Raw genomic sequence first — 23,751 nt, 5'->3', positions numbered from 1 at the left:
TGCATTTCAAGATCCCTGCTAAAATCAGTGCAAAACAAAGGAGTCCCCAACTATTGGCCTTTCAGCGAGTTCAGTGTCCCTAAAAATTGAGTTATTGGCTTTTTAATTTTAAGTATCAACAGTTGAAAAATGCACATTATGGAAAAGACTGTGGTCCGAAAGTACTGTATATTTCCAACTTACTTTTCCATGCTGACTTCCTCATCCTCAACTCTGGGAATCGGGGAACTGCTGCAATTTGGGTTCTGAAAGTTAGAAACAAATTAAATGATTTATCAATTTGCAACGGTGGCAAATACTGACCATTGAATGATTCAGCTGTGGGATTAGATTTCATACGGGTGCTTATTTGAAACTCTAAAATTAAAGTTTTAGACATGATAAACCATGGACGAGTAAGAAAAGGTCAGCCATATTATGATCTCTCAGCAACAAAGCTTTATATAACAGATAAGAAGCCAGAGAAGTGAGCACACCCAAAGTTATTTTATTCACTTGTGCGCACATACTATGAATGTCTGGTCCCTCAAGATTACCTATTTGGCTGCTGCAGGAACTGAGGAATTCATTATGGTTCCTCTCTTTCCATCGACTGCATGGACAGGCTCAACCTAATTATCACTCATTAACGGCTTGTGCGACACAACTGACCACATTTCAGCTGAAACCAACGCCAAATTGACAATCTTACTGAGGCGGACCATAAGCATGGATGATGCGAGAAATTACAAATGTTGCACCGGTAAAGGAAACAAATGTTTTGGCTCTGAGGCTGGGAGAAAGGTAGTAACAGCTTTGCTCTGCAGCTGGCTGTGCCAAAAATGAAGCTTGATCCTGATACCAGGCAACAAAGGTGCAAAAAAGTTCATTCCCCATGAACTGAATTAAAAGAAAATAAACTGAAAATTTGATATGATGCCATTTCTAATTAAGGGTCTCTCTAAAAAACCTTAACATATCGATCCATTTTTAAGATTGTGGTGTCTATTTCTACAACTTTTTGTTTTTATTATTGATGTCCTTTGACTTAATAGGAAAGATAAATGCATGATTCTGAAGAGGTCATAGCTCAACATGTTAGGAAGTTGGAATGAAATGAAAAGCAAAGAATTGGATAAAAAAGAAACTGACAGGGATTTGGCTACACTGAGAACTTGTGAGATTCAGATTAGCCTAGTAGCAGGGTGAAACAGATACTTTGTTAAGCAAAGTGGAGACTAGCAAAGCAGAGCTCTCAGAGAATCAAGCTATTGTGCAGAAAATAAACAGAAGTCTGACTGTGCAAGACCCCCTAAGTTCTACTTTGAACTAGAAGAAAGGTTTCCAAAAGAAACCTTTTGGGTCCTCTGCAGCAAGTACTGGCCTCAAGAAAGTCATATTTGCTTTTAAAGTTCACTCACTGCTTCAATGTGAAAGTTTAAATCTTCAATATGAAGTTCATCCTCTTCCGCATCATCAGAGGTGCCGTTGATTATAGGCACTTCCTTAAGGGTCTCGTGCTTCTTTCTGATTGTGATCTCCAACTCACTGCAAAATAATATTGCACCTTAGAACTAAATTACATTAAGCACTGTTCAGCTATAAAGGCTACATCTTAACACAGCTCAAGAAAATTTGAATGTACAGAACTTGTAATATAGCTCCACCTTTTTTCTTTCAAAAAATGTTTTTAAAATTTGATGCTTTAAACTAAGGCCTTTCTTTTTTGCTTCCGATAGGCATAATGGTACAATGCCACTCAAAGAACTGAAGGCGATTCTCCTGCTGCCTTGGCAAATACTTCTCCCTCAACCAACATTATCAAAGCCAGATCAACGAGACAATTGTCTAATTGCTGCTGGAAACACTTAAGTTGCAACTGTATTTCAATTGTGCTCAGAGAGGCCTATGGCGTGAAGAATAATACGACTACTGCATTTCCTACGGAACAGTCGCTGCGCTTCAGATTAATTCACTGCATGAGAAATGCTTTGGAGACATTTCGGAGGTGGGATCAGGCACTACGAATCTAAACCTCTTCCTGAAACTCAACATCTATTGCCTGCATTGATGGAATATCGCAAAACATTGGCATTTTGTCTAAGCTAATACTCTACGTTATTTGCACCCCATTCATTCCTTCCTCCCCTGCTCCCACTAACACGGATGACAAGATACCTAATTTTGTTCTGGAGCTGCTGGCTTTCTTCCCTGAGAGTATCAACCTCCAATTGAAGTGCCACCTGTTGGTCCTGCAGCTTATTCAAGTTCTGGTGGGACTTCCGGATTGAATCCTGCAATGAGGAATGCTCACGTTTTGACTGTTCCACTTCCTGTTTGCTCGGTCGTGAAGAAAGGATTTCCTGTATACAAGGACCAGAAAATACACAGAAAATAAAAAAAACTTCAAAAATATATTTGAATGCAAAGTAAAAATCCATGATTAACATTTGAATAGTCCGCATAGCTACACATATCAGCTTTATATATATGCCTCCATACTAAATTTTGTCTTTTAAAAATATGAACCCTAATCTTTTTTGGGAGATGAGGAGGGGGGGGGGGGGGGGGGGGGGGGAGAGAGAGAGAGAGTGGGTATGTGTGTTTATGGCCTGGAACCTGCAAGCTAGGAACGTAAGAGTCTTGTCGCATTTTATGGCTGCATTTCATTGATATGTTTTTAAAAAACATGTGTTACATAGAATTCCTACAGTGCTGAAGGAGGCCATTCGGCCCATTGAGTCTGCACCGACCCTCTTGAAGAGCACTCTACGTAGGCCCACTCCCCGCCCTATTCCGCAACCCCACTTAACCTGCACATCTCTGGACACCAAGGGGCAATTTAGCATGGCCAATCCACCTAACCTGCACACCTTTCGATTGTGGGAGGAAACTGGAGCACTCAGAGAAAACCCACGCAGCCACGGGGAGAACGTGCAAACTCCACACAGTCACCCAAAACCGGAATTGAACCAGAGTCACTGGCGCTGTGGGCAGCAGTGCCAACCACTGTAGAGGAGGGGAGTTATTTTAAACAGCACTAATTTCTCCACTTAGCCCCCACCCATCTGTAAACAGAAAGGTGTTTTCATTTCTTTCCCCCTTTTTACGTAGTGGCGTATTTCCCAACCTCTGAGTTGTGGTATGATCCAATTTTCCATCCATAACCCCACAACAAACTCGAGATAGAATAAACTAAAACAAAACAATAAAAAAAGAGTAGTTTATTGCACGCATTCAAAATGTGAAAGGAGGGTCACAAAGTGTCCTCCACAGTGAGAAATAAAGAGAGGGTGAGTGAAAAAAAGGTTTTACAGTACAGAGATTAGACAGAAAATAAAGATTGGTCCAATGAGTTTGGGAGTCCAGAATCCAAGTCCAATGAGGTGTTCCTGAACAGAGGTCAGCAAGCTGACAACCAATCTTGTAGAAGTTTGGTGTAGACTTCACAGGATGAGATCAGCATGTTGAGATGGATCAGCCTGGCTGGTGATCGTACAGAACTTACAACAGAAGCAATGTAGATGGGGCCGCAGAGCTCATTTTCTGTGAGGCTGCTAATCAGATGGTAAACAGCAGACTGAGCTTTTCAGTTCATCAAGGCAATGTTACTTGTTCCACAAGCCAGAGGCTCATCTCACCTGACTCACACCTCTCCATAATCTTTGACAAAGGGTGGGCATCAATCATCTGGATTCCAAAGACTGTTAATGTCACAGCCATTAGGAACAGAAAGAGAGGGTGAGGGGCCTTTGTCTTAGCAAACCATCCATCTCCTTTTTATGAATAAATAATCTTTTATAAATCTTTTATAAATAATCTTTATTGTCACAAGTAGGCTTACATTAACACTGCAATGAAGTTACTGTGAAAAGCCCCTAGTTGCCACATTCCGCCTGTTCAGGTACACGGAGGGAGAATTCAGAATGTCCAAATTATCTAACAGCACGTCTTGCGGGACTTGTGGGAGGAAACCGGAGCACCCGGAGGAAACCCACGCAGACACGGGGAGAACGTGCAGACTCCGCACAGACAGTGACCCAAGCCGGGAATCGAACCTGGGACCCTGGCCATGTGAAGCAACAGTGCTAACCACTGTGCTACTGAGCTGCCTCAGATCTTCAAAGGCACATAGTCTATGTGTAGCTCTCTTTGAATGTGGGTTGTACAGTCCACAGAGGATAGCTTGTGGATCCTTACAGATAGCGAGGTGTGAGTTTTCCTAACACGGCCAAGGGGCTTCTTTTGTTCCGGGGTCACAGACGGACATAGTTTCAGCCATTTTAAAGATCTTTGTTCAACTTTTTAAAAATTAGAAAAGCGATGAGCGTTATCTATATATATTTTATGGATACATACAGTGTTAGACTTAGTCCTTTAAATTTGGTTCCCCGCTCAGTAGATTCAAAAGTTGGCTCACTGTTGGGTGAGAAAGTCAGTGGTACAAGATTGCAGTCGGCTATCACTGGGGATGGCCTATGGCAATTAAAAAAAAATTTTTTTTTACAGGATGTGGACGTTGCTGGTTAGGCCAACATTTATTGCCCAGCCCTAGTTGCCCTTCAGAAGATGGTGGTGAGTTGCCTTCATGAACCGCTGCAGTAGGTACACCCACTATGCTGTTAGGGTGGGGGTTCCAGGATTTTGTCCCAGCGACAGAGAAAGAAAGGCAATATATTTCCAAGCCAGGGTTGTGAGTGACTTGGAAGGGAATCTCCAGGTGGTGGGGTCCCCAGATATTTGCTGCTCTTATCCTTCGAGATGGTAGTGGTCGTGGTTTTGGAAGGTGCTGTCTAAGGAACCTTGGTGAGTTACTGCAGTGCATCTTGTAGATGGTACACAAGGCTGCCACTGTTCATCAGTGGTGGAGGGTTTTAATGTTTATGGAAGGGTGGGCAATTAAGCGGGCTGCTTTGTCCTGGATGGTGTCGCGTTTCTTGAGTGTTATTGGAGTTGCACTCACCCAGGCAAGTGGAGAGCATTCCATTATACTCCTGACTTGTGCTTTGTAGATGGTGGACAGGCTTTGGTGGATCAGGCAATGAGATACTCGCTGTAGGATTCCTAGCCTTTGACCTGCCCTGGTATCCACAGTATTAATATAGCTAGTTCAGTCACAGTTTCTGATCAATGGTAACCCCCAGGATATTGATTGTGGGGGATTCAGCGATGGTAACGCCATTGAATGTCAAGGAGTGATGGTTAGTTCCTCTCTTGTTGGAGATGGTCATTTCCTGGCACTTGTGTGGCGCAAATGTAACTTGTCGCTGGTCAGCCCAAGCCTGGATATTGGAGGAGGTGAAGGAATGGTGGGAGGGGGCTCAGAGCACGGCAGCCAGGAAGAAGGGAGTCACCTAACCTCAGGGAAGGAAGAGATCACAGTGAGGGAGAAGCACTCCTGCTCCTCCTGGATACATGCAGTGCTGGAAAAGCTGGGTCAGGTCGCTGCCATCTCTTTTCAGAATTCGGAAATCCTGAGGAACTGAGCTCAGAAGTAGATTTGTTAACGGTGAGTGGGGGGGGGGGGGAGGGGGGGTCAGGGTTTCTACTTTACCGATTTAACATTCCCTCCAACTCCTCTCCCGCCTGTCATGGTGATCATGGTGGCGGGGGTGGGGTTGGGCTAAAACTACACCAGTCCCTTTTTCAGGTTTCCTCAATATAGGCAAAAACACACTATGAATGGTGGCAAATTTTTAAAAATGGCATTGGTGGAAATGGACAGCAGAACAATCATTAGAAAGAAAAGGTTAACATTTTGGTTTGAACGTAGGGTTGCACCCAAGACAGTCTTTTACCAGTCTGAATGGCACCTTGCAGATCAGATTATGCAGAAAACCAACAATTGGGGGTATACTTACAGCTTGTTCCCTTTGCAGCTGATTCTCTTCTGCATGAAATTGTTCCCTTTGCAGTTTCAATGACATTTCCTGAAAAAAAAGTTTACATCTCAAAGGCAACTGTATGGTTTTATGACTCCAATGTTGTGACGTTATAGCTGTATATTTCACACTGAGAACCATTAAACGTGGGATGTTTTGCCACAAATGGCTACCATCTCAACAATTCAGGGCAGCAATCAACAAAGGTTCATTCTGCATGCATGAATTAAGAATGGGCGTGCGCATTTGTACTTCGTTTTAAGAGTTTCTGTTCAAAAAGATACTGGGTAATTATTTAGGGAATATAAAAGAGTATGGGTAGAAAACAGGAAAATGAGACTGTGCAAAATCAATCCCAAAATGAAAGATATTTAGTGCAGGCAAGAGCTGAGTGGGCTGAGTTTGTTTCTATCTGTCCAAAAACTTCTCTGGGTCCAATACAGGAACCGCATTAATTCAGAATTCTTGGCAATAGAAACCTACCATCAACAATCTGAACTAAACTTAAGACATTTATAAATAAATGTTATGTGTACAATTCTTCAACATTTGTTACTAGAGTGATAAAACTGATATCCTGCCAAAGTCATAATTTGCTATTTGAACTGATGGAAGCTGCATTTTGGTCGGCTGGGGTCTGAAACTGGGCAAACGTTGGACATCAGGGGCGAAATTCTCCCGAAACGGCGCGATGTCTGCCGACTGGCGCCCAAAACGGCGCCAATCAGACGGGCATCGCGCCGCCCCAAAGGTGCGGAATGCTCCGCATCTTTGGGGGCCGAGCTCCAACATTGAGGGGCTAGGCCCGCGCCGGAGGAATTTCCGCCCCGCCAGCTGGCGGAAACGGCCTTTGTTGCCCCGCCAGCTGGCGTGGAAATGACATATCCGGGCGGCGCATGCGCGGGAGCATCAGCGGCCGCTGAAAGTTTCCCGCGCATGCGCAGTGGAGGGAGTCTCTTCCGCCTCCGCCATGGTGGAGACCGTGGTGGAGGCGGAAGGGAAAGAGTGCCCCCATGGCACAGGCCCGCCCGCGGATCGGTGGGCCCCGATCGCGGGCCAGGCCACCGTGGGGGCACACCTCAGGGCCAGATCGCCCCGCGCCCCCCCCAGGACCCCGCCCACGCCGCCTTGTCCCGCCGTTCAAAAGGTGGTTTAATCCACGCCGGCGTGACAGGCAATTTATCGGTGGGACTGCGGCCCATCCGGGCCGGAGAATCCAGCGGGGAGGCCCGCCAACCGGCGCGGCCCGATTCCCGCCCCCGCCGAATATCCGGTACCAGAGACTTCGGCAACCGGCGGGGACGGGATTCACGGCAGCTCCCGGCGATTCTCCAACCCGGCGGGGGGTCGGAGAATGACTCCCCAGATCGTTAAAATGGCACCAAAGCAGTCGCCTAAGAGAATCAGACTGGTTGAATGTTCAAGGCACAGACCTCTCACTGAATAATCATCCTACAATGCTTTGGATTGCCAATTTATTTTTCGAGAATATGCATCCTGAAGGGTGATTTGAAAAATATTGTTCATTAGGAGAAAGAGTAGTACATGAACAAACTGAAGTGATAGACATGAAAAGAACCACCGGTCCATTTAGCCTATCTCTTATATCAGTGAAACCCAGCATATTACTGTACAGATATGCTGCACCCATGTAAGCTCACAAGAGAGGCAAAATAATTTAAAAAAAAATTAAATTAAAAGCAAAATACTACAGATGCTGGAAATCAGAAATAAAAATCAGAAAATGTTGGAAAAACTCAGCAGATCTGGCAGCATCTGGAGAGAGAAACAGTTTTTTAAAAAAAGTATGTTTATTAAAGTTATACATAATAACAATCAACAAAAACACAAGAATGCAAAAATTACAAACAAAGAAAAAATAAATACCTCAAACATGATACTGAAAACCTCCTAAAGCTGACGGTGTCTAGATCTTTGAAAAAGGAAATAAATGTTTGCCATCTCAGGTAGAATCTCTTCGCTGAACCCCTGATGGTGAATTTAATTTTCTCTAAATGCAAAAAGGACATTAAGTCCCCCAACCAGCCAGAGGCACTGGGCGGAACGAGAGACCTCCAACCGAGCAATATCTACGTCCGGGCTATCAGTGAGGTAAAGGCGACAACGTCTGCCTACCCCAGAGTAAACCGTTGTGAATCCAAAACCCCAAATATAGCCAGCAGCAGACATGTCAGTAATTCCAAATGAAGTAACTCCGACATGTTTCTGCAAAAGGAAGCCCAGAATCTGGTGAGTCTGGGGCAGGACCAAAACATCACCTGGGGCAAGCAAGCAGTGATCACATCTGTCCTCAACGTTTGGAAAAACCCACTTATGCTTGCCTTGGTTAAGTACGTCCTTGAACTGAATTAGGCTCAACTGGGCACATGAGGACGTGGAGTTGACCTTGTAAAGGGCCTCTCTCCAAGCCTTGATAATGAGTATAGGGGCCCAGCTCACTCCCCCATTTTACCCTCACTCCATTTAGAGGGGAGCGATCAGACGAGAGAATATGGCCATGTTGGTCTGAGGTTGACACCCTGCCAGGCTAAGCCGAGGATAGAATCCTCTTCAGCAAGGAGGAAGGTGGATCCAGAGGACAGGAAGGGAAGGTCATAAGTGAGGAATCGTGAACTTCAAAGTAGCGAAAAAGACGAGAGTGAGGGAGCTGAAATTTGTCCGCTAATTCTCTAAAACCTCCCCTCCATGAATTAGTGGCCCAATAGTAAAACAATGTTTGGAAGGGGCAAGTCCCCTGCCCGTCTATCCCTCTGGAGTAGAACACTGCGGATTCTTACCCCTCCAAATAAAAGCAGATATCAATACATTAACCTTAATAAAAAAGGATTTAGGAAGAAAAATGGAGAAGCATTGAAAGAAAAAGAAAAACCTAGGGAGTATGTTCATTTTTATTGACAAAGCTTTGACAAAGAGTCATCGAGACTCAAAATGCTACTTTCTCTCTCCACCGAAGTTGTCAGACCTGTTGCGATTGTCCGGTATTTTCTGTTTGTTTCAGATTCCAGCAGGCGCAGTAATTCGCTTTTAACTTTATGTTCATTTTTATTGTTTGAGATTGAGATTGAAAGATGATGGAAGGTTGTTCCACCTCTGTAGGTCCGTTCAGACATTATTGATCAGGCTTGTACAATTCAATTTGTGAAGGGAGGCACAATTGTGGGTCACTCTGACCCCCAAGTAGCGAAAACTTCTACGAGAGAGGCGGAAGGGTAATGTGCGTAAATGGGCTCGTCTTCCAGAGGGGTTGACCGGAAAACATTCACTCTTGCCTAGATTGAATTTGTAGCCTGAGAAGGAGCCAAGGGTATTAAGTATCTTCATTATGCCGTCGATGAAGAGACTTGGGTCTATAATATATAAAAGTAGGTCATCCGCATAAAGAGATACCCGATGTTCTACGCCATCTCGATGAATACCCCTCCATTGATCAGAAGTCCTCAAGGATATAGAGGGAGATTCTATTACCAGGGTGAATAGAAGTGGAGAAAGTGGGTAGCCCTGCCTAGTGTCCTTACAAGGGGAGGTATCTGAGTATGAAGTGTTTGTGTGAACGCTGGCCATGGGGCAGGGATCAGAGGCAAATTCAAGTCCGATTTCAAGTCTCCTGAGATTCTGAAAAAAATAGTCTCATTCCACTCCGTCAATGCTTTCTCAGCGTGAAGAGAGACCATCACTCCCAGCTCGGGTGCGGGGGGGGGGGGGAGAATAATATTTATAAGGCTACATATATTGACTGATAATTGCCGGCCCAAAACAAAGCTTGTTTGATCCTCCAAAATTATACTTGGAAGACAAGGCTCCGACCAGACGGCAGAACTTCAGCGGGCGTCTTAATATCCGCTTTAAAAGCGAGATGGGTTGATATGAACCGCATTCGGTCAGGTCCCAGTCCCTCTTAAAGAGCAAGGAAATAGAGGTTTGAGTAAGGGTCGTAGGGAATGAACTCCGCGATAGGGAGTCATTAAACATATCTAACAACAAAGGTGCGAGAACATCTTATAAACTTTGATCAGAACGCCATCCGGGCCAGAGGAGCTGTCAGGCTGTATTAGTCTAACACATTTTAACCATTACTTTTTAAAAATAAATTTACAGTATCAAATTCATTTTTTCCAATGAAGGGGCAATTTTAGCGTGGCCAATCCACCTCCCTGCACATCTTTTGGATTGTGGGGACAAAACCCACGCAAACACGGGGAGAATGTGCAAACTCCACACGGACAGTGACGCAGAGCCGGGATCGAACCTGGGACCTCAGCGCCGTGAGGCTGCAGGGCTAACCCACTGCGCCACCGTGGTGCCCTCATTTTAACCATTACAGCCTCAAGGTAAAAACTGCTCTTGTTTTGGCCTTTTTAAACAACTTAAGTGGTTAGTCATGCAGCTTTGAGATTGAGAATCTGCCACGCTGATGCTGAATTGGTCCTTGTACTGTGTTTTTATTTTCTGCTTTACACTGCCCCAGGTGTCCAACTTACCTGGTTGTGCAGCAGATTGGACTTTGCTTTTAGTTCTTTGGCTCTCATCTCCAGCTGTTCCTCAGCCTCCTGAACTTTCAATTCCTGCAGATGCATAAATATATCAGAAAACGTGCTATTGTAAAAAATGTACTTGAGCACCAACAGATTTTTGATTGTTCATAGGTAACCGGGGGTCTGAGGCAGGATTGATGTTCAGCTATTAGCTTTGTCTGTCTTTAGCACAATGCTCCAAGTCGGAAAATGTGGGTAATGGAAACTCCATGGCCGGGATTCTGCAAAAACGCGGCTAAGTGTTGACGCCGGCTTGAACAACGGAGTGTTTCACGCCAGCGTCAACGGGCCGCTTGGCCCATCGATTCTGAAGCACACAGGGGGCCAGCATGGCGTGGGAGTGCTCCACGCAGCCCCGGCGCCGATACGCGGCCCTGCACTGCCTGGCCGGTGGAACCATGTTCGAACCACGCTGGTGGGAACTCAGCCGGTCGACCGTGGAGAATCGCCGCGGGGGCACTTTCAACGGCCCTCAACCGGCACTGCGACGACCGCGCACGGCTGGCAGCGATTCTCCGATCGCTGAAGAATTGCGTCCTGCCGTCGGACCTGATCGCGGGTCTGAGACCCCATTCTCCACCTCCATGCCGAGCACGATTTCGGCACGAAGACTCGGAGAATCCTGGCCCATATAACTGAAGGTCAATTAAGGGCAGATGGGACAGAATCACAGAATACTGCAGTGTGGAAGAGACACTTTGGCCCATCAGGTCTGCACTGACGCATGAAAGGCCCTGACCTGCCCACCTAATCCCACTTGCCAGTACCTGGCCCATAGCCTTGAATGTTATGGCGTGCCAAGTGCTCATCCAGGTACTTTTTAACAGAAGTTCATAAATTTTAAACTCGAGGTCAATGAACGGTTTTCATTTGTTGGAACCGCTTTGTATCCATAGCAAAATGTGGCGCTTTGAAGTGCAATGTAAGTAACAGGGTCTTCCGCAAAGTAAAGGATTTTTATTTATTTTTTTAAATTTAGGGTACCCAATTATTTTTTTTTTCCAATTAAGGGGCAATTTAGTATGGCCAATTCACCTAACCAGCACATCTTTGGGTTGTGGGGGTGAATCCTATGCAATCACAAGGAGAATGTTCAAACTCCGCACAGACAGTGATCCAGAGCCGGGATTCGAACCCAGGTCCTCAGCGCCGTAGTCCCAGTACGAACAACTGCGCCATGTGCCGCCCCAAAGGATTTTTTAAAAAGGGAACAGGCTGCTGCAGTGCAAGATGTCAGAAAAAGTGTCCACACTATTGTGGGAGAAAAACAGTTACAAATGAACTAAGCAATGGTTAAGGTGACAACAGGGTTTTGAAGTGCAACATTGAAGAGGCCAAGGACTGGATTAGAGCTATGACTTGGGGCAATGGGAAAACAGGCCGCAAACGTAACTTGGAACAAATTGAGAGCAGGAATGCAGCTCAGCTATCTCAAGGCTGTAAGGTTTTCGGGCAATTCGGCCCTTTTTGGACTGTTCAAGAGTAAAATCCAGAGACTGGAACATAACCAAATTTCCCAGCAGGCTTGGCCTGCTGAGCTGGGTATGTGTATGGATACTTACAACCCCCCCCCCCCCCCCCCCCCCCCCGGAGCTACAAGGAAGAAGGAGCCAGACAACTAGATAAGATTAAACACAGAGACAAAGGGGCATGGTAATACAAAGGGGCCTGCCTGCAAGCAGGACAATGGGATGGTCATAGCCCCATGCAGATGTAAATGACTTTGCCTCCACCAGAGCGGAATCCAATCAACACCCCATCAACATAGCGAGGTGAGAATAGCTTTGAAACTTTGAAAATCTTCACAAGGGAGCTTAACCTCGTTATCTCAAAGAGCAGACTGTCTGGGCTTAGTATATCGCGCTGGAAAAGCCCCGGAAAGATAAACGGTAGAAAAAACCAAGGTGGAGGCGGACCTAGGGGAGGTACTCCAATCTTGACAGAAGCCACCGGCAGGAACTCACTGGTCAGAGGGGGCGGAGCCCGCGCCAAACTCAAACTACCAAGTTGGAAGCGGACCTAGGGGAGGTACTCCAATCTTGGAGGGTCTGATTGACAGGAACCATGGTCGGAGGGGGCGGAGCCCGCGCCAAACTCAAATTACCAAGTTGGAGGCGGACCTAGGGGAGGTACTCCCATCTTGACAGGTCTGACCGGCTCAAAGAGGGCGGGACCAGCGGGAACTTTAAACCTTACCGATTCAATGCAAAAGGGGCTGGCCGAACACAGGAAAAACCCAGGTAAACGGATATAAAAGGGGCTGTGTTTCGATTGAGGGGCTCTTAGCTTGACCTCTCCACCTTCGACTTGACCGCCCGCTCGAGCCGCAGCCTTGGACTGTAAGTACCCTGCAGCAGCGTGTGAAACTCCCTTGACTTTGATAGTGGTTGAGGCTTTGGGGCAGGGGGCTTGATTTGTGTTTTGTACCATTGCTAAAATTGTGTAACGATAAGATTTTACGTTGTGTCCGTTATAGTACTTCCTGAATAGACATAGTTTGTGTTAGAGCTTAAGGTTTTATTATATTGTCTTCTGTTTGATGATTTTGACCTGGGTTTTGCAATAAACCTCGATTTGCTGATAAATTGGAGTCGTTTAAATTATTCAATCTCTCACCAGCGATCTCTGACCAAGTCATTGTTAAAATATTCCTCACCCTAATTCCGGGGTCGAGAATCTGGGGTCATCTTGAACGATTCGAACCCGTTCACTCAGGACAGGCTGCTGGTTAGGTAATAAACAGCAGTGTCCTATTCTCTCTCTTGGGAAAGCTACTCCAGCGAAGTAGGAACCGGGTGGGTGTTTTACCACCGGCAAGAGAGAGAATCACCTGGGCATTGGTGGGGGTCTGGATATCTGTGTGATATAAGCCTCAGGCTTCCGGTTAGGGATAAACGGCAGGCTTGATTCAGTGCTCTCTCCCGCGGAGGTGTCCCAGTGCGGCATCCTTTGGCCTCTGACGTTTCAGTGCCAGCTGGAGGGAGACACACACAGATACTCAAACCCCAGATATCGGCCCAGTAGTGGAGTAGCAAAGATGGAACCCTCTACAAGGCTAAATGGAGGCAATCAACCATGAGCAGTATTGTGGCTTTGATGAGGCAAAATGTCTTTTGTGAGCAGAAAGTTCAAAATGGTTTTCTGGCATATAATTCGAACAGTTGCATTTGGTGCAGAATACACAGAAGCTAAAGATGACGGAGGTATAGAGACAACAAATAAACGTTTCTTGCTGAAACAACTAATCTGTGGACCAAAGGGCACCAATATTTTCTGGAAACAATTTTTTCCCGTTGATCACAATTCTACATGTCTTTAAGGATACCTTAATGCAGCCCCCCGGTTACCAGGTCAGTGCACAGTGGGTTGATTTAAATAATTAGCGTTAATAAATCCTGTGCGACTTCCGGTGGCGTTCGTGAGCGGAGCGATCGCAGCAGAAAGGCTCCCGCAGTTCCACAAAGGAACGGAGGAGCCCCTCCCCCCCCACCAGCAGGACAGCGCAGGGTGCGACGAGCGGCGGCCCGGAGGAAACGAAGCAGGGAACGAAGCGGGGACCGACCGACAACTCCCCCCCCCCCCCCGCCCCCCCCGCCCGGGGCGGCGACCACCACGAGGCAGGAAGGCAGGAACAAAGAGGGACTCCCGACCAGAAGCCACTCCCTCTCTCTCTCTCTCTCAACCTGGGTGAGTGAGGGAAAAGGAAGGAAAAAAGAACTTTTGCAAAAACAAAACTCTGAAAAGAAAACTTTTAAACTTTAAAAAAAAATTATTTTTGCACTTTTTTTTTGTTCTCACCCAAAACAAATTCACCTGAGAAGAATTTTATAAAAGAGGCAAAATAAAGTGGTAAAGGAGTGAACGTCGGGGAGAAGAAAAAGGGAAGAGGGGGGGGAAAAAATGCCAGAAGGGAGCCAAAGCAGAGGGAGAAGGGGCACCAAAGGCAGACAGGGCAATGGGCGAGCCAGTTCAGACGAGCCAATCAGCAAACAAAGCGGCAGAACGGAAGTATCGCCGCATCAAAAAGAGCTGGGCAGACAGGTGCATTCTCCCCCGGGGCCAGGGGGGAGCTGGAATTGGAAGGCAGCCTTTGCCGAAGCGCTGAGGGAACATCAGCCGGTAAACAAGGCAGAGGCTAGGGCAGACATAGAGGCCGCAGTGCAGGCAGCAATGGCCAAGGCCCTGACGGAGGTTCTGCAGGCCCTGGGCAGAGCAGAGGAGAAATTGGACGGCCAAGGGAAGAAACTGGAAGCCCAAGAGGCGTCCATTAAGGAGCTGGAGAAAGCAGCGACTGATGTGAGCGACCGGATCATGGCCCTGGAGAGGGAGGTGGCGAGACTGGGCACAACACAGGGGAGCCTGAAGGGCAGAGTGGATGACCCGGAAAACCGCTCGAGGAGGCAAAATGTCAGATTAGTGGGCTTACCAGAGGGGATCGAGGGTAGAAACCCCACGGCATACATGGCCGAGATGCTGGGCAACTTAGTGGGGAAGAAAACCTTTCCCAGCCCACCAGAAATGGACAGAGCACACCGGTCGCTGCGCCCAAAGCCCAAAGCAGGGGAACACCCGAGAGCAGTTATAGCTAAACTGCACCGGTTCCAAGATAGGGAAACAATCCTACGCTGGGCCAGGAAAAACAGAACCTGCAAATGCAAAGGACATGCCATTAGAATTTACGAGGGCATTGGGGCAGACCTAGCCAGGAGACGGGCCGAGTTTAATAGAGCGAAAGCAGCTCTTCACAAGAGCAACGTGCATTTTGGTATGCTGTACCCAGCGAAACTCTGGGTCACATACCAGGAAAAAGAATACTTCTTTACAGCCCCTGCCGAAGCAAACAAGTTTGTCGAGGAACACGGGCTGGAAAACCAGCAGCAAGGGTAGAAATGAGGGGCCCCTGGCAAGGGGCAACAACACGCCGATGGGGAGGAGGGGAGGGGTGAGGCAACGCCAGCCCCCCCCTCCCCCCCACAGCGAGCGCACCCTGAACAAAGAACAAACCACTGCCCGAGGGACCGCTTCAGGTGGGAGGCCAGGCCCCAGCACAAGGGAACGAGAGTAGCGGAGAAGGGCGAGCAAGCAAGAGGAGTGCAGGATAGGATAGGGGAAGAGCGGGCAGAAAACCGCAGAGGCCGGGCAAGGGAGAAGTGAGACAGTAACTCCCGAGAGTGGGGCCACCGTACTAGCAGGAAAGCTAGCGCCGGGGGCATGCAACAAAGCAGGGCCGCAGCGCGCCCCCAACAGGGGGGAAGGCGCCAGGCTGGGGGTGGGGGGGGACCACTCAACAGAGACGGGAGAGCAAACGGGGATAGGAACAGGGTAAAGAGGGACAAAGGAGAGGGGGAAAAGGGGAGAGACCGGGAGGGGGGGGGGGGGTGCACAGGGAGGGAGAGACCAGGGAGGGGCGACACAGGGAAGGAGGGACAAACAAGGCTAGAAAAGGAATAGGGCTACAAAGTGCCACAACCAAAGGCTCGAAACAAGGAAACGCTGCAAGCACCCACCCAGTACGGTCTCTGGGCGGGCGAAGGGAGACCCCAGAGTGCAGGGGACTACCCGCATGGCAGACGCACAGTGGGCGGCCATGTCGGGTGCCCCCAGGACAAAGGGAAACCCTGGAGCGCAGGGACCAGACCGCATGGAGAGAGCAGTGACAGCGGCCATCCTGGACGGCCCCCTAACAAAGGGAAACCCCGGAGGGCAGGGGCGCGTCCACCAGGTAAGTATGGTTAATCCTACAGGAGCGAGGGGGCAGCAGCCCCCCACCAGGATAGTCACCTGGAACGTAAGGGGACTCAATGGCCCAGTGAAGAGATCCAGAGTCCTCACCCACCTAAGAAATATGAGGGCCGACATAGTCTTCCTCCAAGAGACACACCTGAGAGAGCAGGACCGACTGCGGGTAAGAAAGGGCTGGGTGGGACAAACCTACCATTCCTGCTATGGAACAGGGGGGTGGTGATATTGATCGGCAAGAGGACGATGTTTAGGGCGACAAAGACGGTTATGGACCCAGGGGGACGGTATGTCATGGTCAGCGGGGCCCTGGATGGGGCACCGGTAGTACTAGTTAACGTGTACGCACCCAACTGGGGCGACACGAGCTTCATCAAGAAGACCATGGCAGACATCCCTGACATAGCGACGCATCGACCAATCATGGGGGGACTTCAGCTGTGTACAGGATCCAAAGACAGACAGATCAAACCCCAAAACGGGGAAAACCTCAAGCATGGCAAGGGAACTCAGTCACTTTATGGAGCAGATGGGAGCGGTGGACCCCTGGAGGTTCGCCCACCCGGGGGAGAAGGAATTTTCCTTCTTCTCCCCAGTACACAATGTATACACCAGAATTGACTTCTTTGTGGTGGGGAAAATGGTGCTTCCGGGGATAGACAAGGTGGAATACTCCACAATTGTGATATCAGATCACGCTCCACACTACATGGACGTGAGGCTGGAGACTGGCAGGGCCCAATGGCCCACATGGAGGTTGAACGTTGCCCTAGCTGACAAGGCCTTCAACAAAAGGTTATCACGGGCCATAGCAGAGTACACAGAGAACAACCAGAATGGGGAGGTCTCACCCTCCACGTTCTGGGAAGCACTAAAGGCCGTACTAAGAGGGGAAATCATCGCTTTCAAAGCGCGAAGAGATAGGGAGGAAACGGTGGCTAGGCAACAGCTGGTCGACTCCATACTGGAGGTAGACCGTAAATACTCCGAGGCCCCGACCGTAGAGCTCCTGGCGGAGAAGAAAGGAACTTTGACCTGCTCTCCACCAGGAAAGCAGTGCACCAACTCCGCCAGGCACGTGGGACCCTACACGAACACAAAGCCAGCCACCTGGTGGCGCACCAGCTGAGAAAGCAGGCAGCCACCAGAGAAATTGCACAAATCAGGGATACCAGAGGCACGCTAGAAACAGAACCAGAAAAGATCAACAAAACCTTCAAGGCCTTCTACCAAGGGCTGTACACCTCAGAGCCCCCAATGGGGGAGTCTGAGATGAAACGGTTCCTTGATGGACTGGACATTCCAGTCGTGGGGGAAGGCAGAAAACGGGGCTTGGAAGCACCACTAGCACTGGGAGAGATCATGGACAGCATTAGCTCCATGCAGGCGGGGAAGGCGCCGGGACCGGACGGGTTCCCGGCGGACTTCTACAAAACATTTGCGACAGCACTGGCCCCGCACCTGCGGGAGATGTTCACAGACTCACTAGCGAGGGGCACACTGCCGCCCACGCTAGCACAGGCCTCAATCTCGCTGATACCTAAGAAAGACAAAGACCCAACGGAATGTGGGTCATACAGACCCATCTCACTGCTGAATGCAGACGCCAAAATACTGGCCAAAATCCTAGCCAAAAGGTTAGAAGGCTGTGTACCTGAGGTGGTCGCAGAGGACCAGACGGGCTTTGTCAAAGGTAGACAGGCGCCTGCTGAACGTGATAATGACCTCCTCCGGGGAGAGAACACCAGAGGTGATCGTCTCCCTAGATGCAGAAAAGGCCTTCGACAGTCGAATGGAAATACCTGAGGTACTGGAGCGGTTCGGGCTTGGAACAGGGTTCACCTCCTGGGTAAAGTTCCTATACAACACTCCCATGGCGAGCGTACGGACCAACAATACCAACTCCCAATACTTCCAGCTGCATAGGGGCACCAGACAAGGATGTCCACTGTCCCCGTTGCTGTTCGCTCTAGCAATCGAACTACTAGCAATCGCGCTCAGAGCAGCAAAAAGCTGGAGGGGGTTCCGAACGGGAGGCAGAGAGCACAGAGTCTCATTCTATGCAGATGACCTGCTCCTCCACATTTCGGATCCACAGAGCAGCATGGACGGAATCATCGCGCTCCTGAAAGAGTTTGGCGCCTTCTCGGGCTACAAACTCAACACGAGCAAAAGCAAGATCTTCCCAGTACACCCACAAGTAGGTGGGGCAGCCCAACGGGACTGCCGCTTAAACAAGCCCGACACAAATTCCGCTACCTGGGGATCCAAATAGCCCATGACTGGAAAGGGATCCACAAATGTAACCTCACCAGTCTGACAGAGGAAGTAAAAAAGGATCTGCACAGATGGAACACACTCCCACTCTCCCTCGCGGGGAGAGTCCAGACGATCAAAATGAACGTGCTGCCCAGGTACTTCTTTCCATTCAGATCCATCCCGATCTACATCCCCAAGGCTTTTTTCAAAGCACTAGACGAACTAATCATGGCGTTCGTATTGCCCTCCCAAACCTACAACTTTATCACTGGGCGGCGACGGCCGAGTGAATAAGGGGATGGATCAAGGAGCCAGAAGCCGAATGGGTGCGTATGGAAGGTGGGGACAGGACAGAAGGACACTGACAGTCAGGGACCTATACACGGACGGCAAGATCGCAACACTGGGCGAACTGACAAAGAAATTCCAGCTAGCCAGAGGAAAAGAGCTAAGGTACCTGCAACTAAAAAACTTCCTACAAAAGGAGACAGGGACATACTCACAACCACCACGACAGACATTACAGGAAGAGTTACTGGACGCAAGCATACTAGATAAAGGAAACTGTAGTGACATGTATGACTGACTGGTAGAAGGGGCCGACACCATACTGGACGCAACAAGAATGAAGTGGGAGGAGGACCTGGGGATCAAAATAGGGTGGGGACTCTGGAGCGAAGCACTGCATAGGGTCAACTCCACCTCCACGTGCGCAAGGCTCAGCCTGACGCAACTAAAAGTGGTACATAGAGCCCACTTAACAAGAACACGTATGAGTAGGTTCTTCCCGGAGGTGGAGGACAGATGTGAAAGGTGCCAATGAGGCCGAGCCAACCACGCCCACATGTTCTGGTCCTGCCCCAGGCTTGTGGAGTACTGGACAGCCTTCTTCGAGGCCATGTCCAAGGTGGTAGGGGTGAGGGTGGAGCCATGCCCGAAAGTGGCGGTCTTCGGGGTTTCAGACCAGCCAGATCTATTCCTGGGGAGGGCGGACGCCCTTGCCTTTGCCTCCCTGATCGCCCGCCGTAGAATCCTGTTCGGCTGGCGGTCAGCAGCACCACCCAAAGCTGCAGACTGGCTGTCCGGCCTCTCGGAATCTCTCCAAATGGAGAAAATCAAATTTGCCATCTGAGGGTCAGACGACGGCTTCCACAGAACGTGGGAGCCATTCACCCAATTGTTCCGAGACCTGTTTGTGGCCAACAAACAAGCAGAAGAATAGCCAGGTAGCCAAGAAACAGGGGAAAGTAGCCAAAGCATGAGAGGGAGAGATAGACCGGGAGAGGGGGGGGGGGGGGTGAGACAGCTAAATCGAAGAGGAAGGAAAGGCGAGCCACAGGGTGGGGGGGTGGGGCAGAAGTGGGGAGGGGGGGGGGGGTCGAGGGAAGAGACAGGGATCAATAGAGGAGAGCCAGGGAGGGGGAGGCAGGGAAACGTTAACAAATTTTACATCCACAGGAACAGAGAAAACGGGGAAGACGAGAGGGCCACAGAAGCGGAAGTGCGAACGAGACGACAACGGCAGCGAACTTCGTCTGGGAGAAGACGACACACACCACGAACAGATGCCTACTTATGCGTGTAAATAATTTTGCCAAGTGTACAGAGCTGCTGCTGTTGAGCGGGGGCATAATACCGTCCGATGACTTCTCAGGGAAAATTAAAACGTCAGCAGCAGCAGTGACCCATGGGGGAGTGGGATGAGTGCTGGGTTGGGAGGGCGTGGGAAGACTGAGGCGCGTGGAGTTACGTCTAGTCAATTGCTATTGTATATTCTCTTTTTGCACTATGTTAATGTTCACTCTATTTTGCTGTGTTAGGATTATTACTATTTTTATGAAAAACTTTGCAAAACTTTAATTTAAAAAAAATATTTTAAAAATAAAATACCGTGCAACCAGGTAGCATGGTCCATTTTGCTCTAAAATTATTGATTGAGAAATCATACATTTAAAAAAAAAAAATTTGGAGTACCCAATTTTTTTTTTTCCAAAAGGCAATTTAGCGTGGCCAATCCACCTAACCTGCACATCTTTTGGGTTGTGGGGGTGTAAACCACGCAGACACGGGGAGAATGTGCAAACTAGACACAGACAGTGACCCAGGGCCGGGATTCGAACCCTGGTCCTCAGCGTCGCAGCCCCATTGAGAAATCATACATGACCACAGCTGTAGGTGGTGGATCCGATTCTCTGCCTCCAAGGCTCCATGTTCCTGCCAGAGCATTGGAAAGTTAGTTACAAAGAGTTTACTGACATTGTGACAGCAGCGTTAATAAGGTTGGAGTATCGATGTGCATTCGAAAGGAATGACCTTCTTTCTTTTTGAAATAAAAAAGTACTGTCGGGACAAATTTTGGCGTGCCATTCAGCTAATTAAAATGAACCTAAAGCAAATCCAGCTGATGCAAGTGTACAGGAACTACCCTATCTTGTCAGCAGTGCAATGTTGGGTCATTGTTCACTTGATGTCTGGAGTGTGTAATGGTGTTTTGTGGAGTTAATGGGGGGAATGTACTGACATCCAGGCAAACGTCCAGTACTAGTACTTAATCTCTATGTTTTTCACCTTGCATTTATTTGCACATAGCTGTTGTTTCACTTACTTTCTCTCCATGAAACTTCCGTAAATCATCAAGGCGATGATCCAGCTCCTGACGAAGTTCCGAGAGCTCGCGCTCATGGAACTGAGTCAATCGCTCATGCTCTGCCTGCAGCTGCTTCAGGAGTCTACTTCTCTGCTGTCGCTCCTGAACAATGACAATCAATGAACACATTAATCAGGACAAGCAAAGTGATGGATGTGGAAATATGGTGCTGGAATGCAAGTATCTTTTCATTTCAATCTTTATGTCGAGAAATAAAATGGATTCAAGTGCAACCGAGCAGGACCATGGTGAATTAATCCATACACTGATGGCTACTCTTTGGCTGCTTGCAGCATCTTTAACCAGACAACTATTTACCGATGAACAATTGTGCACTCCCTCCTTCCCAGCACAGGCATTGAGGAATTTAAGAAATAATGAGTGAGATAAGGACAACTTACGATTCCAATCTCTGGATAGATACTTACTCTCAATTCAAATAGATAAACCTCAAATCCTGCACATGTTAAACGTAAAAAAAATACAAATTTCAAAGTGATCCAAACTGGGTACAGTAGTGCGCTAGAGGCAGAAGGTTTGCTCAGCTTATTCACTCACCTCTTCTTCATACTCCACTCTAATTCTATCTACAGTTTGCTCATGTTCTTCTTTAATCTGCTGCGTTTTCCATTCATGATCTTTCTCTACCTCCTCCCGTTTTTCTTTCAGCAAATCACTCAGCTATAAACAACAATAAAAGTGTAAAGTATTTAGTGACCAAGGAATTCCTCATTTTTATGTTTGATGAGATGCATTATATAGAAAGATGCGCAGGTAAACCTTTTGTACCTGTTAGGAAATAGAGATGGTTTAAGTAATGTATATTTGTATCGTGTGGATTAGAAATAAGGCATAGGTTTAAACTTAATTTGGATTTCTGTATGAGTGCCAAGCCTTGTGCTAAACAAAGGTGCCTAATGTCTATAGGTTTTAGTTTCACTTTAAACTTTGCTTGTATTGTGATTTAGGTTTTACAGCTTAAAACCAATTACTGTCTTTGAAAAAAACCAAATTTCCATACTGAAAAGAGAATCATTTGAGTCCAGTCTGCATCCCAGAAACAAGACGCTTTACACAGAAGCTGCCGGTACAGGCAGGACAATACAGGAATGCAGAAAGCAAGTCCCGGAAGCTACAGAACAGAAAGCTTCAGAAACCCGGGAAGTGAAAAGAGGAATGCTCTGGGAAGACTGAAGAAACAGGGACAAAGAACCAGAATCTGAACAAGATGCTGCTCACTGAAGGAAGGAGCGGAGAGAGAGGCTACCAGTAAAAGACAGGGCTGCAAGATATAGTCCTCGAGAGATCAGCTAGTGAGAAGCCAGAAATCCATTGTGATTCACAGGTTGTTGACACCTTAATATCGTCTGTGAGGCAGTGGTGTTCATTGGTGTGGCTGAGAGACTGTGTGGAAGCTTGAATGCACATGTCGTTCCAGGGAAGAGGAATACAGAAAGGAGAGGTTGAAATCCTGGATGTGGATCCTTGATGAAGCCATCAGAGAGAAAGTGTTGTTTCGGAGACGATTCCAAGGCATGTTCTTCGAGAGCTGTGATTGGAAACTCTCATATGAAAGCCAGAGTTCCAATGACACCGGCTGGATCACAGTGTGACAAGCTTCTGGGGGATTAATGAGAAATCCACAGAAGTTGGTTTGGGTGATATCTGTCACTCAATTTCAAAGTGTGGTGTGTCTGACCACATTTTCCCTATTAGTTTACAAGGACTGTGTACTTAATGACTGTCTTCTTACTGAGAATATTAGAGTCTAAGATTTTGTAACTTGTGTTAACTTTATAAATCTGTATATATCTGTGAAGGTATAACTGTGGTGAAGGAGTAGTGTATTATAGTTAATATTTTCTTGTTTAAGAAAGGTTTTATTCTTTTCTTAAAAGCTAACCAGCAGTTCTGCGACACTGTTCGTCCATATCTCAAAACAAAAAAAAAACAAAAGTTAGGATCTGTCCCGTTGAGTTCCTTTCTGGGACCTGGCTGTCCCATAATAACATAGCTGGATCCTAACACAGTAAATAACCTTCCAATTTCTACCCAAATAGAGCTTCAGGAGTAAAACTATTCTGCCGGATGCAAGTTCAAACTAGGAAAGAATGTGTATCAATACAGGAGCTTATTTGACATGGTGGCACATCGGTTAGCAATGCTACCTCACAGCGCCAGGGACCTGGGTTCAATTCCAGGCTTGGGTGACTGTGTGGAGATTGTACGTTTTCCCCATTTCTGCGTGGGTTTCTTCTGGTGCTCCAGTTTCCTCCCACAGTCCAAAGATGTACAGGTTTGGAGGACTGGCCATGCTAAATTGCCCCTTAGTCTCCAAAGGTTAGGTGGGTTTACTGGGTTACAGGGATAGCGTGAGGGCATGTGCCTAGATAGGGTGCTCTTTCAGAGGGTCGATGCAGACTCGATGGGTCGGATGGCCCCCTTTTGCACTGTAGACAATCTCTAAATGAGTTATCAGAAAGTCCTAAATTTTAGAAAAGGATAAATTTATTGTCATCTTATCATGTGGTGGTTGTGCAAGGAAGTTGATAGCATTAGTTTTGCAGAAAGATCTTTGGATCTGCTTTTGCGAGACCTTTTCTAAAATCCCCACGTGAAAGTGCTTGGGCCAATGCTTGCAACTTCGTGACAACCTAGAGGACCCAAGACAATGTACCTGCCCAGGTCAAAG

The 23,751-nt window shown here is 47.8% G+C and overlaps 1 protein-coding gene across 6 annotated transcripts in view; it reads right to left on the bottom strand.

Moving 5' to 3' along the window:
• The window catches only part of LOC140398169 (centrosomal protein of 164 kDa-like), a 321,180-nt gene that overhangs the window by 37,187 nt on the left and 260,242 nt on the right, over nt 1-23,751 (bottom strand). For all 6 annotated transcript variants that reach the window (XM_072486508.1, XM_072486509.1, XM_072486510.1 and 3 more), the window contains 7 exons: nt 21,618-21,740; nt 21,018-21,161; nt 10,361-10,444; nt 5,841-5,909; nt 2,158-2,342; nt 1,401-1,527; nt 184-245 (listed from right to left, as the gene is read on the bottom strand). In XM_072486508.1, coding sequence (XP_072342609.1) covers nt 184-245; nt 1,401-1,527; nt 2,158-2,342; nt 5,841-5,909; nt 10,361-10,444; nt 21,018-21,161; nt 21,618-21,740 — 794 coding nt within the window. The remainder of the gene's footprint in view (nt 1-183; nt 246-1,400; nt 1,528-2,157; nt 2,343-5,840; nt 5,910-10,360; nt 10,445-21,017; nt 21,162-21,617; nt 21,741-23,751) is intronic.

This window comes from Scyliorhinus torazame, chromosome 21 (assembly GCF_047496885.1).
Source record: "Scyliorhinus torazame isolate Kashiwa2021f chromosome 21, sScyTor2.1, whole genome shotgun sequence".
NCBI lineage: Eukaryota > Metazoa > Chordata > Chondrichthyes > Carcharhiniformes > Scyliorhinidae > Scyliorhinus > Scyliorhinus torazame.
This window is presented reverse-complemented; position numbering and strand designations above follow the sequence as displayed.